Consider the following 16,254-nt stretch of genomic DNA (forward strand, 5'->3'; position numbering starts at 1 on the left):
GGTAATATTTTTTTTTAGGAAGTGGGGGGAGGACCATGGCCCCAGCTGGTCCCCCCTTCCCTCCGTCTCTGCTCTAAGCTCAATTCCTAATTTAAGTGGCAATTTTAAGCTCAATTCCTCATTGTATTTAAGTACTAGTGATTAGAAAAAGAAGAAAAAAAATAGAAAAAAGTACTAGTTCATTACACGCTGCAAAAAAAAAAAAAAAATAGTTAATTTGCTTTGGTCCCCTCCCTTAAAACTTCCTAGCTCTGTCCTTGTTGACAGGTAAAGGAAGACAACTGTGGTGTCAGGAGCTAGTTTGGTGGACATGTCCGAGGAGCAGGTTATTAAATCATTACTTCCTTGTAGAAAGAGATAATTTAATAATTTAATTTATATTTTAACATTTTTTTTTCTTCATGCATGTGTCTACTCAAGTTCAACACGTAGAGAGCTGAATAACCAAGCCAGAGTTCAAACGACCAACCTCTGGTATGATACAATGTTAAATTGTCACTTATTTTAAAAGTTTAAATAGATAGAAATTGAAGTATTTAATCATTTAATTTGTCTAATTTATCTTATAATAAGACAGTTGAAGAAGATTGAGGAGCTGAGGGTGAAGATAAGGCTGGAGAAGGAGAAGGTGGAGAGGGAAATGGAGAGGCAGCAGATGTCCATGGCGGACAGGAGGATGATGGCCGGAGTTGGTGCGGCTGGCGAGCCGGGTCAGGAACCGGGATGGGATGGGTCCGGTGGATGTGTCGGTGGAGGTGGCATTGAAGGGGGTGCTGGCTGGGCTGGAGAGGGTCATGGAGGCTGCAGATCGTGTGAGGCTGAAAACTTTGAAGGGGGTGTCGGAAGTGCTGAACCCATTGCAGTGTGTGGACTTCTTGGCTGCGATTTGTATGCTTCAAATTCGGCTCAGGCAACGGAGGGAAGAAAAGAGAGAGCCAGAATGAGAATGGAATAGTAGAAGAACCCTAGTTATTACTTGATTTTATATATATATATATTTGAGACAAACACCCTTGGATTTGTTTGAAATTAGTACGAAATAGGCTTTCTCATCAAGATACAGTGAGTTCATGCATTATATGATCATCAAGCTCATACTACGACCTAAATCTACCCTTTTTATTTTTTTAAAATTATTATTAAATTTGAGAGGATTATATATATATATATATATATATATATATATAGGGTTAATAACCTTTTTAATACCTAGGTTTTTACTTTTTTATTTTTTCCTACCTAAGTTTCAAATCGTTTCAGGGATGGTACCTGACCTATAGGTAAAGACCAATTTAATACTTTCGTCACATTCTATCAACCAAACTAATTTCGGCCACCCAATTCCGACTCTAGGTTGGCTCAGCCAACCTCAGTGGCCAAAATGGGGTGGCCTAGCCACCCTCAATGGCCAAAATGGGGTGGCCGGGCCACCCCATATTTGTCTTTTTTTTTTTTTTTTTTTTTTTTTTTTTTTTTAAGTTTTGATTTTTTTTTAATTATTTTAATTAGTTTTATGATTTTTTTTTTTTTTTTGTTAGGACATGTAGCATGCTTTTGTTATAACACATGTCAGTTTGTTAATTTGATTGAAGGAATGGTGACACAGGTACTAAACTAGTATTTACTCATAAGTCGAGTATCATTTGTGATACAAATTAAAACCTAAGTGGAAAAAAAGAAAAAAGTGAAAAAAAGAAAAAGTTATTAATTGTATTTTTATTGTAAATATTTTTTTGGTAAAAAATATATTTTTTAATATTTTTAAAGAGTAGCGACATTTGAACAATGCAAAGCGTCACCTTCTAGAAGGTGACGTTGGCACTATTCACACGTCACCTTCTAAAACGTGAAGTGTGGGCAAAAATGTTGCCTTGTAGCGGCATTTTTACTGTTCAAACGTCTCCAATTTTGAATGTAGTCACTTTATTTGGAGTCGTTTTCAAAATGTCACTATTCGAACGTCACTAATTCAATAATGACGTTTTTTGGCCCAAAAAAATCACCTTCCATGTGTCACTAAATTGCCAAATTTTTGTAGTACGTATTGTTGGTGGTCTAGGCTTTAGTCGCTGACGCAAAACTTCCTCCACGCTGCCTTTGCCCAAGCAAAACCTTAGCATACGACCACCGGCCAGCTCACACGTTACCGACACAAAATGGATGCCCTACCAAACAAACTAGATGATGCAATTTTTTTTCCCAAACAAAAATTACAAAGTAAATTTAGAAGCAAATCACATACCAGGCGCATGTATTTGAGGTGGCTGAGTTGGACGCTTGACTCTCCAACGCATTCTATGGACGCTTGACTCTCCAGCGCTATTATGGACAAAACCACTAAACCCCAAAAGTTCACAATTAAAAAGGGAATAAAGTACAAACAAAAGCATGGACCACAAAGGCAACGTTCAGTGTAAAATACAAACAAGGCTTTCATTTGGCAGAATCAACAAGGGAAAATTACCTTCGACTTGAACCTTAGGTTTACACAGAATCATGATTTGGCAGAATCAACAAACGAACCCACTACAATGGCAGCGAACCCACGATTTGGCAACAAACCCACCCCTTTGCCTTCCAAAACGGTGCATTTAGAGAGTGAGTTTGGACGACGTGAGTGTGAACGGAACCCTAGTCGTCGATGGGAGAATGACTTGCTCTGGTTTGGGAATTTCACAAAGAATACTTAACTTTCAAAATAAACTCTCCCATGTATCTGCTACGCGTTTTGCCCCAAATTTCAAAACGGTGCGTTTTGATCCTACGTGTCAATTGTGACATGTAGGATAAAAACTTAGAACTGAGATGGCAATGCATGAAACGATGCGTTTATTTGGGATTGACGGACATTAAACATTTGGGGAAAAATGTAACGGTTAGGCTTAATTTTGCCTTTTCGATTAACTCAATGAGTAAAAATTCAAAAAAAAAAAAACAATTGAAGGAGTTTTTTGTTTTCACTCGTTAACTCAGGGATTTATTATGAATCTTCCCATATTTCAGTGGGGACTTGATCGAGAAAATTAATTGTGTTGGTTTCCTTGTGATTGAAAATTTTCTATCAAATTTTCCTAAACAAAATCTTGATGTTGGTTTTAGTTTTGGCATATTGGAAGAAAATTTGATTTTTTATGGTCAAGAAAGAATTGATAATTTTTGGAAAAATTTTATAGAGAGTGATTTCATGACAATAAATCAAGAGCTTGAGAAGATCATAATTTAGAGTCAAGTTGTGATGTGTCGCAAGTTGTTTCTCTTGCAATATATATCAAGTTATTTAGTGTTGAGAAATGTTGGAACTAGTGTCTAATTAGTTGGATTGTGTTTTGATCATATTTGAATGAATATTGTTTATTTTCATATTATTATTATTGAATAATATGCATATACAATTATATTCTTGGGAAAATTATACTTTACCCCCTAAAGTTTCAGGTCATTTTTAATTTAATCTCCAATATTTCAAAAATTGCAATGCACCCCATCAAAGTTTCAAAAAATTTCAATGTGGCCCATCCGTAACCATTTCTGTCCAATTTGACTGAAAATTGGTGTGTATTTTTTGTCTTAAATTTTCAAAATTGTGATTGTACGTATTGTCCAATTATATGTGTGATTATGTATTGTCACGTGCTATGTATTTTCCAATTATATGTGTGATATATACTTGTGATATATGTGCGATTTTCTATTGTCCAATTATATATTTGTGATATCTCTAAGATGCATTGCATTTGAGGTATGGTGTGAGTAAGAGAATTATCACACAGAAGATCATAGTCAAAGGTCCTTTTGAAAAAAAAAAAATTTGGGAATCAAACATATTTTCCTGTGTCTCCAACTGAATTGGTCATTTTTGGAAAAAATTTTCGGAGAGTGAATTTAAGACAATAAATCAAGAGCTTGTGAAGATTAATTTATCTTAAGTTGGTACAAGAAACTTCATATATACTATTCAAAGTCAAGTTGTGATGTGTTGCAAGTTGTTTCTCTTTCAATGGAACCGTAATATTTGTATAATGATCATTTAAATAAAGTAATATGTACCAAGTATTCTCTATGTTTAATTAAATACGATTCTTCCATTTCTTTAGTTTGAAATTTTATTATATATTGTGTCATGTTTTTTGTCCAAATGAACTCTTTTCATCTTTGTAATTGGTAAACATAAAATAAAGTTTCTCAAAAAATAAAACAAATGAAAACAGAAACTCTCTTAGCTTTTTCTTAACCATTAATTTACACTTGATGTATACCCCCTTTGAAGACCTTCCCTTAGCAATGGCAACATGCATTCGTTGCTTGATGATCAACTCCTTGGTCATTATTATCATCGACAAAACAATATTACTAAGGGTGTACAAGTGGTTGCGGTTAGTAGTTATTGGCTAAAACTGTTAACCACAACTGCCTAAGGCCGTTATTGGATTTTAATAACCACAACTGCCACGCTTAGGTGGTTAACGGTTATTCAAATCAATAACCGGCGGTTTTATAACTATTTTTTTTTATATGGGCTTTTAGGCTTTTTGAAGTATTTTCGGCTTTCATTGTGCCTATTTTTTGGGCTTATTTTAAATAGTTTTGGGTTAAAGTGTTCCCAAAAACAATGAATATGATGAAACCCTATCCCTAACTCGTATTTAAAATGACATCGGCGTTGTTTTAGTGTTATATTTTTAATATAAAATATATAATATATATTTATATTATTATATATATTAACCGTTCTTCCTTACCCTAAAAATCTAAAACCGCTAACCACTCCGCCCTATGTAGTTAGCCGTTTTTTTATAACCGCCTACCAAAGCAGTTATGTGGTTAGTGGTTGCGGGAAGGTTATAACTGCCCCGTTTGTACACCCCTAGATATCACAACCATTGCCTAGTGGTCTGGAGAAGAAGCACAGGTGACTTCCCTAACTCATCGGCATTGAAGTACACGGTAGAAGAAGCAACAGAGTCGGCAACCACAACGAATATGCCACGGAAGAAGGCATAGCTGCCTAGGGTTCCTTTGGTATGACAGGTGGCTGGGGGTTTAGTGGTGGATTTTGGTGGAGGAACAAGAGTTGTTTTTTTTTTCATGATCATATATCTGTTGTGCCTTGGTGACCCCAGCGGGTCACTTGGTGAGCCATCGTGGGTCACAAGTGACCCAAGCACCAAGCTAACCCATAGTCACTTTCTTCTTCTTCTTCTTCTTTTTATTTTTTTATTTTTTTATTTTTTATTTATAAATCAGGGTAAATTTGGAATTTTTTAAAAAAATTAGGGGTATAAAGGTTTTTTACTCATTCTACCATTTAATTTAACTGCAATATTTAACGATAGGGGGTATTTGGAACGAAACGAAAGTTTCATACACGAAAGTGAGAAATTTTGAATATTGAGAAAGTGTTTGCAAAAGATGCTTAAATTCATGGGGTAAGTGAAGTTTCCCCTTTAAATAAAGTAATATGTACCAAGTATACTCTATGTTTAATTAAATACAATTCTTCCGTTCCTTTAGTTTGAAATTTTATTATATATTGTGTCACGTTTTTCGTCCAAATAAACTCTTTTCATCTGTGTAATTGGTAAATAGAAAATAAATTTTCTCAAAAAGTAAAACAAACAAAAACAGAAACTCTCTTAGCTTTTTCTTAACCATTAATTTCCACTCAATGTATACCCCCTTTCAAGATCTTCCCTTAGCAATGGCAGCATGCATTCGTTGCTTGATGATCAACTCATGATCATTATTATCATCAACAAAACGATATCACTAGGGGTGTACAAATGGTTGCAGTTAGCAGTTATAGCTAAAACTGTTAACCACAACCGCTCTGCTTAGGTGGTTAGCGGTTATTCAAACCAATAACCGTCGGTTTTATAACCGTTTATATATATATATATGGGCTTTTAGGCTTTTTAAAGTATTTTGGGTTTTCATTGTGCCTATTTTTTGGGTTTATTTTAACTAGTTTTGGATCAAAATGTTCCCAAAAACAATGAATATGATGAAACCCTATCCCTAACTTGTATTTAAAACGACACCCACGTTGTTTTAATGTATATATATATATATATATATATATATATATATATATATATATAAACCGCTTTTTCTTACCCCTAAAACCTAAAACAGCTAACCGCCCCGCCTTAAGTGGTTAGCGTTTTTTTTATAACCACCTATCAAAGTGGTTATGTGGTTAGCTGTTATATAGTTTGTGGTTGCGGGGCGGTTATAACCACCCCGTTTGTACACTCCTAAATATCACAACCATGGCCTAGGTGGTATGGAGAAGAAGCACTAGTGGCTTCCCTAACTCGTTAGCACTGAAGGACACGGTAGAAGATGCAATGGAGTTAGCAACCACGACAAATATGCCACGGAAGAAGGCATAGCATCCTAGGGTTCCTTTGGTATGGGGCGGTTATAACCACCCCGTTTGTACACCCCTAGATATCACAACCATTGCCTAGGTGGTATTGAGAAGAAGCACAGGTGGCTTCCCTAACTTGTCAGCACTGAAGTACATGGAAGAAGAAGCAATGGAGTTAGCAACCACGACGAATATGCCATGAAGGAAGGCATAGCATCCTAGGGTTCCTTTGGTATGAGAGGTGGTCGGGGGGTTTAACGGTGCATGTTGGTTGAGGAACAAGGAGATTCAGCCGTAGGGCATTCAAAGAAAAGCCTACCAGTTGGTTTTTTATTTTTACTGTTTTTTATTTTATTTTATTTTATTATTATTATTATTATTATTTTGTGATCATATATCTGTTGTGCCTTTTGGGATCCACAAAACATGTTTCCTTTCATAAATTGAACAGAAAGTGTGACGGAAATAGCCTATTGGAATGAGTAATAACCATGGGGGCGTTAATAGAAATATTGAAAAAAACTGAGGATGTGAATGAAACAAAACTGAAGTATAATTTACCTTTTAATAAAGTTGGTACCAAATTCTTGCTTTAGATAAATCAACACCAACTTTAGACCAGCCTCCTGGGACCAAGTAATTGGTCACCCAAATAAGGCAGGTTTAAGTTGAATGGAAAGATTTATATCAAGAAATTGGTTTTTATTAATGGAGACAGTTACATACGGACAGAAAATTCCTCCAATCTATTCTATAAAATTGCTATGCTTTATTAAAAAATACTAAGGACTCATAATTGGAGGAAATTATGCCCATGATTGGAGGAAATTAGAGGAAACTGCTATGCTGGGGACACATGACAGTTTTATAGCTATTTCTTCCGACCAAATTTGGAGGAAATTTATGTCCATTAGAGGTTCATAATTGGCATTGACCATTCTTTCCAAGCCCCAAAGTAGGGCTCCTTTGTTTGATTCAACCCATTACCCCAAATCTCAGGGCTTTGGCAGATTTCATCCACATATAATGCAATAAGTTTTCACCCTATACCTGGATAGTACTGTTGACCGGTTCTAATGTCTAGAATAAGAACCTTTTCTAAAACATAAACCTAACCACTTCAAATTTTAGCAATTCTAAAGGTACAAAAACAAAAGCATTTCGGACCTAAACCCTAAACCCATATATTTGCTTAAAAACAAAGATCAAGTAAGCTATGGATGATTAAATATTTGAGAGTTCTCAACAACCTAAGAAAACAAAAGAAAACATCCTATATATAAGAAGGTTCACACTCTTATCTTCACAGGGACTGACTTTCCCAGTGGTATGTTAGTATTATACATCCCAAATTTTGAACACAAAATTACAAATATGTGGCATAAATTAAATTAGGACAACAACACCACACTTGTGCAACACTATAGCACACTTTTTATTGCTCGGAATGCAAGGGCAGACACAGAAAGAATCTGAATAGAATGAACAATAAGAACATATGTATGAAGAGAGACAAAAAGAGATTTTGAGTAACAAGTATTGATAGGATTTGGTTATGTGGGAGTAGAACAACAAAAGGCTATTCTTTGGCATTTTGATAGAAAGAGAGAGAGATTGGCTTGACTTACAACACAGAGAAGAGAGTCAGAGAGGACTTAAGTTGCCTCCACAGATAAGATCTCTAGTTCAGCCCACCAGAGGGGAGAAAGTCTTGGGGTCGCTTGTTCAGGTGAAATAGAAATTACTTCTCTCAATTTGGAAATAATTGACTTCATAGTTGGTCTCTGCATTGGATTCGGCCGTATGCATTCTTCGATAACTTCACAGATGACATCAAGCTCATCATTTTTGAAGGACTTGAGTGTTGGGTCAATCATGTAGCTAATGCTCCGCTTGTCATTTAAATAATCAGCAGCCTAGCAAGTTCATAATGAATTATTGATCTAAAATTATTCAACAAACCAAGATCATGAGACTCATTTGCAACTTACCCAGCTAACAAGGTGACCTTGTTCTTCCGAGTATGGGAGCTTTCCAGAAATTATTTCAAGCAGCAATATTCCAAAACTGTAGATATTGGTTTCTGGATCAGAAAGTGGTGGCAATTCTGAATTCTCTTTCTCATCTTCAACTGAGTTCCTTGAATTGGATGCATTATGTAACCCGAAACTGATTTCGCCAATCTGAGAAAGCACAAGAGAGCAAGAGGGCAGATTAGCAATGGTAAAAATTTGATCAAGGCATCAAAATGTTAGAAAGAAAGTTTACCTTAGCAGCATAATCATCTGTTAAATAGATAGCAGTTGAATTTAGGTTCGAATGTGATACAGGTGGATTTAGATCATGGTGCATGTATTGAAGACAATAAGCTGTTCCCATAATAATCCTCATCCTCACATTCCAGTCAAGATGTTCAACTTCTTTAACTGAAAACAGGAAAAATATTTTAGCCGCTCCAATATCAAGCCTCCAATAATTTTCAAACATGCATGTTACAGTAGATATAGTTAAAGTGTACTACCATGTAGATGCTCAAAGAGGGAGCCATTTGGAGCATACTCAAACACCATCATCCTAACAAATGGTGGTTCATCCTCCTCACAGTAGCCAATAAGATTGACAAAGTTCTTATGATTCACCCGTGACAGTGTATCAATCTACAGCAGGTCAAAAACAAGATAAATCAATAAACTGACCCAAAAAAAAAAAAAAAGATAGTGAGATTCAAGTGCAAAATGTGCTTGACACTGTTCTTGAATCAGTGACCACAGAAACGAAAGACCTTTTTCCGGTATGCCATCTCTGAGTTCTTGGGCCAGTCTTTTGAAGATTTAATTAATGTTGACGCAACGGCAATCTCAACTCCACTGGAGAGTGTTCCCTTGTATATAGTGCAACCATCAAGAGTGTCAATGATATTGCTGAAATCTTCACATGCTGTTTCCAGCTCTGCTCTATTCAACTTGGGAACCCCTGCATTTGATATATGCACCTGAATCAGTCTCATGTTATCAACTGGAAAGAATAAAAGACATCATATGCTTCTCTTTTTAAAGACAACAGCTTATGGGTACATTTGGACACAATTGGAACTCAGTGGACACCACATTGCATAGCACTACAAGCAGAAAAGCTCCATACTCAAAAGTGGTGCCACTATTGAAGATGGCAGCCTTCATAACACAATTAATTTTTTTCTATTTGTCAATTCCATTTATTACAGCATTTTTATGAGATTAGCCATTCCGGTGATGATCCTATTTATGATAATGTATTGAAAAATTCAATTTTCGTGATACACAACAGAGCCATTCAATATCTGTAGACATTTCTAATTATCCTCGAATAACATTTTTAAGGATGAAGGCTCTGGAGTTCATATACTGGTTCAACCAATCTGATTTTCCAAGTCACAAACAATAGTCCCATTAACGTCGCTTCATAACATAGTAATGTTAAACCACATGAAATATGGGTCCAATTGATGGTTCCACCAGCCAAACTAGATTGCAGATTCTTTGTTGTTTATTTAAATGTTTTCTTTCCTATGTGATAGAGCAATTATTTTCTATCACATCTCACAAACATCACCTGTTATGAATGCTTTCTGCAACTGTCCACTCAATCCAGTCTTCCAAGGACCTATGGATGTCACTGCCTGGCTTCGGATCACGCAGAAAACAGCTGCAGAGACAATGAGCAAAACAACTACACCTGCAACAGCAATGATATACTTCCACATATTTCCAGAGGTGCCACCACTAGAATGCTGTTGATTATTTGGCGCTCCATCAGGGGATTGGATAGGCAGTCCATCAGGTTTTGAACTATTAGAATCAGGTGGTGCAGATGGGGGAGGTTCTTTCTTCTTTTTATTTGGTACAGCTGGGAAAGCCCCACTACTCCTGGTAGTTGGAAGAGCAATGATTTCTCCAGAGTGTGACCCACCACCAGCAGATTCAGCTGCGAGGTTACTGGGATGCTCAAGTAGCCTACGACGTGCGAACTTGACAAGCTTTTGAGCGATGTGGACCTTGTGTGGTTCAGATGCACCTACTTTATGCAAGAAACAAATCATTTTGTGATTCAGAAGCATCATTTTTAAAATTCAATGGGTGAAGATTTGCAAACCACTTCACTCACCATGTATATTATTGCAGCAACTGTCTCCATTTCCATACAGAGTGTCCTTTCCAAACTTGAACCTTGAAAGAATAACAAAAGGTTAAACATAACGTGATGAAAGAAAATCAAATATATTTTAGGGTGGTAAAACAAAAATGTTGATTCCCTACAATGACAGAGGCAGGATACGGAGAAAATGTGTAAGAGCTCCTTTAATTGGGATTATATACGAATCTGCCATGTTCAATTGTCTTGAATTAATCTGCCCAATGCTGCCCAAGAAATTCGAAGAATAATCAGAAAACTAGAAGGTGAAAACTGTATATATTTCTGCTTTATCAACTAGAAGAAATTTTTGAGCAAGGTGTTGCTGCTTAATCTGCTGGGGCATGATTTAAGATTACTCATCATGCATCCATCAATTACAACTGAAAATGCAAGAGACTTTTATCTGGCCACTAAATAAATAAATTCAGCATGCTTCAGATTATCTTGCATCCAACAAATAGTTCCTGTAGGAAAATCTCGCACTCCTGTACCTAGTAGACAGCACTCACAGATAAATGGGTGCAGATCGATGAGCAACTCAATATTTTAATATACATTGAACACACAAATTTCATCCCATTAAGAGGATAAAGCTAAACATTAGATCATTTAATAATTTCATTATACTCTGGATGGTCTATTATCTCATAGCTTAAACAAATTATTTGAATGAACCCTTTTCATCATCACATTTTTTTTTTACCTTTCTTTTAGTATATTCATCAGATAACTAAAATAGCATAGCATCCACGTGCTCCATTTTCCATTTAACACTTTTGCAATGATAGAACTGAGAGAAGCATAACCAGGCACCTAAAGAGCTACAAGCAGCCTCTTAATTAGTACGTTTCTCCATCTTTTTAGGTACATTTGAACACGTGTCAACTCAGTAAGAAGTTCCTCTACTAAGCATAAGGCTGATATCACATATCTTGCAGGGAGAAGCAGTCAACAATAAACTAAAGAGTCCTGATCAAAATGTGATGGGCAATATGTGTCTTGTTGAGGCAGATGGGGAAATGAGGAGGGAAAGAGAATGGCTGCCGCATGTATTTGTGAGGGGTGGGGGGAGTGGATCAAAGCACCCAAAGAGAACAAGTTCAGTACAATAAGTAATTTCTTACCAGTGTCCAAACTTTCTATTCATACAGCCGATTCCAGTGTTCACAGCAGCTGTAAGGTTATCATCAAAATATTCAGGGAGAAAGCTGAACCTCCTGATCTCCAAAGGAATGCTGTCTTCAAATTTATTGTCACAAAGCAACCTGGAAATAACATGAATTCTATCAGGAACTTATCAGTTAAAGCATCAAATGCAGATGAAATATGTAACAGTTAACTTACAAGTGTTTTAGTGACGGCATTATGCCTATTTCTGCTGGAATAGCTCCACTCAAGTTATTGTCCCTCAAGTCCAACTGTTCCAGTTTTGCAAGCTCTCCAATCTCTTTAGGAATGGCACCAGAGAAATGGTTCTTGAAAAGTATGCTGTCAATAAAAACAGTGAAAGCAAGAACCAGAATATTTCAATAAGGCTAAAAACGAACAGTGACATGTACAAGTGTCAAGATGCATCACAAGACCCTGCATTTGGGGGAGCCCATAATACTGGAATGGTTCACTTATAAATGCCAAACCCCCAATATAAATCACAAACATGTTCACAAAGTATTAAAGTCTAAAATGTCAATAAGTACCTAATACAGTATGACAAAATTTGGTTCAAAAGATATGATTAGAGTAAAAGACTTGAAAGAAATCTTTAAGAAAGGGATGTTATCCACATTCTTCGATTGCGGAACACCACGTATACGAGTTTTCCAAAATGAAACTAGGCTAACACCATTCATGTTCTCCTGTCAAATTGTGGGTTTGAAAATGCATTTACACATAGTGAAGGAATCTCAGATATGAAAAATAATTTATTTTCACAAACATCACAAGAACCGATACAAGGGGTACACACTTGAGAAAATATCTCATTCTGAAAACTACCAGACTTTGTCAACATGTAATGCAACAATACAGCACAGAGTTTTCCTGCATATTAGTTACCAAAAGGAGGCATGCAAGTTCTACAGACAATAATTTACTGAACAAATCAAAAACTCCACAAAGACAGAAAAACACAAACTTTGGCGACATAACATTGTGATTCCTTACAGAGATTGCAAGTTACAAAGTTTCCGAAGCTCCGGTGCCAGTGTCCCGTCCAAAGAAAGCCCACTCAGATCCCTACAAGAAGAATTTAAACACAAAATTAAAGCAATTACTCTGTACCATACTGCCATAGTGAACCTTTCCAACCAAAACCTCAACAACTAAGGTCTACATTGTTTTATATCAGGCAATTGCTACAAGAAAATTACACATGCTTATTAAATGAACAAAAAGCTATTCATTTTGCAATTGAAAACCGCACAATAGAGACTTACAGCATTTGAACTTCACCATCCACGCAAGAAACTCCGGACCACATACAGGGATCGGAGTCATTAGGACTCCAATTTTGAAGAGCACCATAAGGATCCCAATCAATTCTGGCCCGGAAATCCAACAAAGCCAACCCTGCATTCCCACTCCAATTGCAACAACAACGTTAGACAAGACAACAACATACATCATATTGAACAAACAACCACAAGGAAAGCTCAAACGACAATTACCTTCACCGTTAAGCGACCAACACCCCGGAATACCAAAAACCAGAATCAATGCCAAGAAACATGAGACCCCGAATCCATAGGGGTCCCATCTACCCTTCATTGCTTGATGAACCAAATGCAGCTGTGGTGGAGGTCAGCCACGACGCTATACAACACACTATACAAAATCGCCAGGTTTGTTATACAACTCACCCCCCCTTCAATCTTCTCCAAAATCCAACCACAAAGAAACCCCCAAAAACTGAAAAAAGGAACCACCTTTATGGATTGTATGATGGCAAATATATACTAACTAGCGAAAACTATGTTACAAACACACGCAAATTCATGGAGGCAATGGGTGCGATGAAAATATCATGGTCCCTCATCTTTTTAATGTTTTAATGGATCTCACAACACCCTTCTGGTCGACAACCGCATATAGCCTGGCTCAGCGGCTTATCCAATATAATGGGAGCTGCAATGTCACCAGGAACAAGGAAAGAAAAAAGAAAAAAAAGTTAATGGGTCACCACAGAATGGAAGAAGGAACACCCTCATTCACAAGCAACGTTGAAAAGCAAAAGAGAAAAAGGGAGGGAATTCACCATAAAGGAAGGGTGTTGGGAATAAGTCTTTTTCGCAGCTACTGTTGACGGTAATAATGGAAATCTTTGAATAATGCAAATGCAAATGCAAGTGAATGAAAAAATGAATGAATCAATGAATGAAGGTCGGAAGTGGGGATAGGTGAGGGAGATTGATTCTTCAAAAGGCAGCAAAGAAAAAAATTGAACAATAATAATAAATTAATTATTTTCTATTACTGCCCTTCTCAGGATGATCTCAGAGGTCTTTCTCTTCGACCATCTTTGGGTCTCTTTCAGGGCGCTCTCTCTCTCTCTCTATCTCTCTCTCTCTGTTCCTTTCTTTCTCTCTCTGGGTTTCTTTCTCTTTCTCTTTCTCTCTCTCTCTCTCTCTCTCTCTCTCTAACCCCCACCAGCCACCCCTCACCAGCTCAGCTGCCTTCTGTTTTTCCTTCTTTTATTTTTTTCCCCTTTTTTTTCCTAATTTTAATTCTTCAAATAACTTAAATTTTAAATTTTAAAAACTTATTATCTTAAGGGTATTTTTTCTTTTGTTTTTTTTTTATTTAAAAAAAAAAAAGTTTAGAATTGTTTGTTTTGTTTAGAAGGGACACAACAAAAACCTTAACCAACAAACATTGTCGTACCAAGGTTTTGATCGGCGGGAACTCAGAATCAGTTAACCGTCATTTGGTTCGACGACATTATGCGCGCAGCGCGCGTGCGTGCGTGCGACTTCCCGCGTGTTCGAGTGAGTGGTGGTGAGGGCCCCCACTTTCGGGGTACTCGGACGCGCTTTCAGTTCGTGTTTTTTTTTTTTTTCCTTGTAAACGTTGACCGGGCCCACCTTTTTCTCTTTGCCTTCTCTTGCGTGCCTGCCTCTTCTACACCAATTTATAAAATGAATTATATATTATCAACATTTTAAAGCCTCCCCGGCCTCTTCATTATTTCTTCTATAAATTACAATGAGATGATACCACTATCAAAAACAGCTATTTGATTTGTGAGAAAAGTATTTATATACTAGTATTATCGTCCAAAAATAGTAATAACAAAATATATATATATATATATATATATATATATATATATATATATATAATCCCCGTAAAATATGGGAGAAATAGATTTCTCAAAAACCTTTTTCAAAATTTAGATTTCAACCGATGTGTGACCGTCTCATGACTAAACGTTAATAACTTAGCAAAGTTTATTGGCTCATTAATATTATAATAATGTTATTTTGTAGACGGTTATACCGCTGCTACACAATTTGATGATGTGATCGTGAAAATCATGTCATCCCAATTGTATGAGAATCGTGTATAGTAGTTTATAAACTCTAGTAGAATGCTATATATGCCTTTTAAACTAACACTAATCAATTTGTAATGTTTTCCTCAAACTAAAGATTGCAACAATATCTCATCCAAAGTACTAAAAATATGCAATGTATCTCGAATGACAAAAGTATCATTAATACATTAAATCAAAAAATCAAAAGAAAATATGGTATTCCTTAATGGGTTGTGAAAAATTATGATAGAACTCATAATAGGGCAATCTGAGTTAAGAGCATAAGAACCAAAAAATCTCGTTTAAAAAGCCAACAATGTAGTATTATTTTTTTGCATGTTGAAAAAGTGGACATATCATAAAGTAATCAATGAACAAGTTATGGTGTTTGTGTAGTGGTAATCTTCTTCTCTTACCTACAAAAGCTAAAAATTATATAACATATTAATCTAGGATTTCACCAGAAGGTGGAATTTAGCGATATAGCTTTTTTCTTTTTCTTTTCAATTTTCGTAAATACAATAAATAAATGGAGTAGGATCCACGTCCACCAACCATCTTTGGCTTGGTAGTTTTTATTTTATATATAGATTTGTTGTAATTAGTTTGCTTGGGTTGGTGGTTGGTTAGTTGTGTGTTTCGCTATCCCAATGAGGCGATTATGATGATCAAAGGTTGAAGGTTGGTAAAGAAAAAAGAAAAGAGTAGATCGATCCACCATATATGCGACGAAAGTCGTCATCTCGTGTGGGACTTTTTGATGGTTTTTAATTGCTTTTATTTATAATTCCAACGGGAGGTTGGTTTTCTGGTTGAGAAGAGGTTATATGCCTTCAAAGAAAGACTTCCACGCCACGTGACTCTGCCCGTACTAACTTCTAACTCCAAAGTGTACTTTCTTTCTTTCTTTCTTTCTTTTAAAGCAAATAACGGAGATGAAAGAAGAATTGACTATTACAAGAAAACAAAATACAGATAGAGGATTGGGCAATCCTACAATTTAATCGCCGCAAGAAAACAGAAAATAAAGAGAAATGTGTCAAATATATCTCACAATCCTATGAATTAGTGGTTAATTAAGGCGGTTAGCATTGAACTAGAAACGGCACGATCAAAAATAACAATAGAAGTAAAAAGGGAAAATACATAAAAACCATAAAACAGCAGCATCGGCAAGGGA

General features: G+C 36.2%; 1 protein-coding gene across 2 annotated transcripts; it reads right to left on the reverse strand.

The window, feature by feature from the left end:
* Window positions 1-7,627: 7,627 nt before the first annotated feature.
* Window positions 7,628-14,156, reverse strand: LOC132172801 (protein MALE DISCOVERER 2). Of its 2 annotated transcripts, none has more exons than XM_059584374.2 (14): window positions 13,797-14,156; window positions 13,210-13,666; window positions 12,979-13,111; window positions 12,707-12,778; window positions 11,888-12,031; window positions 11,668-11,808; window positions 10,666-10,767; window positions 10,514-10,575; window positions 9,962-10,423; window positions 9,153-9,343; window positions 8,892-9,027; window positions 8,639-8,796; window positions 8,362-8,553; window positions 7,628-8,286 (listed from the first exon to the last, which is right to left on the reverse strand). In XM_059584374.2, exons 2-14 carry the CDS (start codon window positions 13,307-13,309, stop codon window positions 8,026-8,028), a joined length of 2,154 nt encoding a protein of 717 aa, XP_059440357.2. In that variant the 5' UTR covers window positions 13,310-13,666; window positions 13,797-14,156; the 3' UTR covers window positions 7,628-8,025. The 2 variants fall into 2 exon arrangements, with proteins under 2 accessions (XP_059440357.2, XP_059440356.2); XM_059584373.2 differs by having other exon boundaries at window positions 9,962-10,426.
* Window positions 14,157-16,254: the final 2,098 nt, after the last annotated feature.

Source organism: Corylus avellana, chromosome 1 (assembly GCF_965113065.1).
Source record: "Corylus avellana chromosome 1, dhCorAvel1.hap1.2, whole genome shotgun sequence".
Classification (NCBI taxonomy): Eukaryota; Viridiplantae; Streptophyta; class Magnoliopsida; order Fagales; family Betulaceae; genus Corylus; species Corylus avellana.

Coding starts and splice junctions, on each gene's coding strand:
- LOC132172801 (XM_059584373.2), bottom strand. CDS start 13,309: ATGAAGGGTAGATGGGACCCCTATGGATTCGGGGTCTCATGTTTCTTG. Junction 11,809..11,887: donor ATGCCGTCACTAAAACACTT/GTAAGTTAACTG, acceptor TGTTATTTCCAG/GTTGCTTTGTGACAATAAAT. Junction 10,768..11,667: donor AATAGAAAGTTTGGACACTG/GTAAGAAATTAC, acceptor TTTCTTGGGCAG/CATTGGGCAGATTAATTCAA.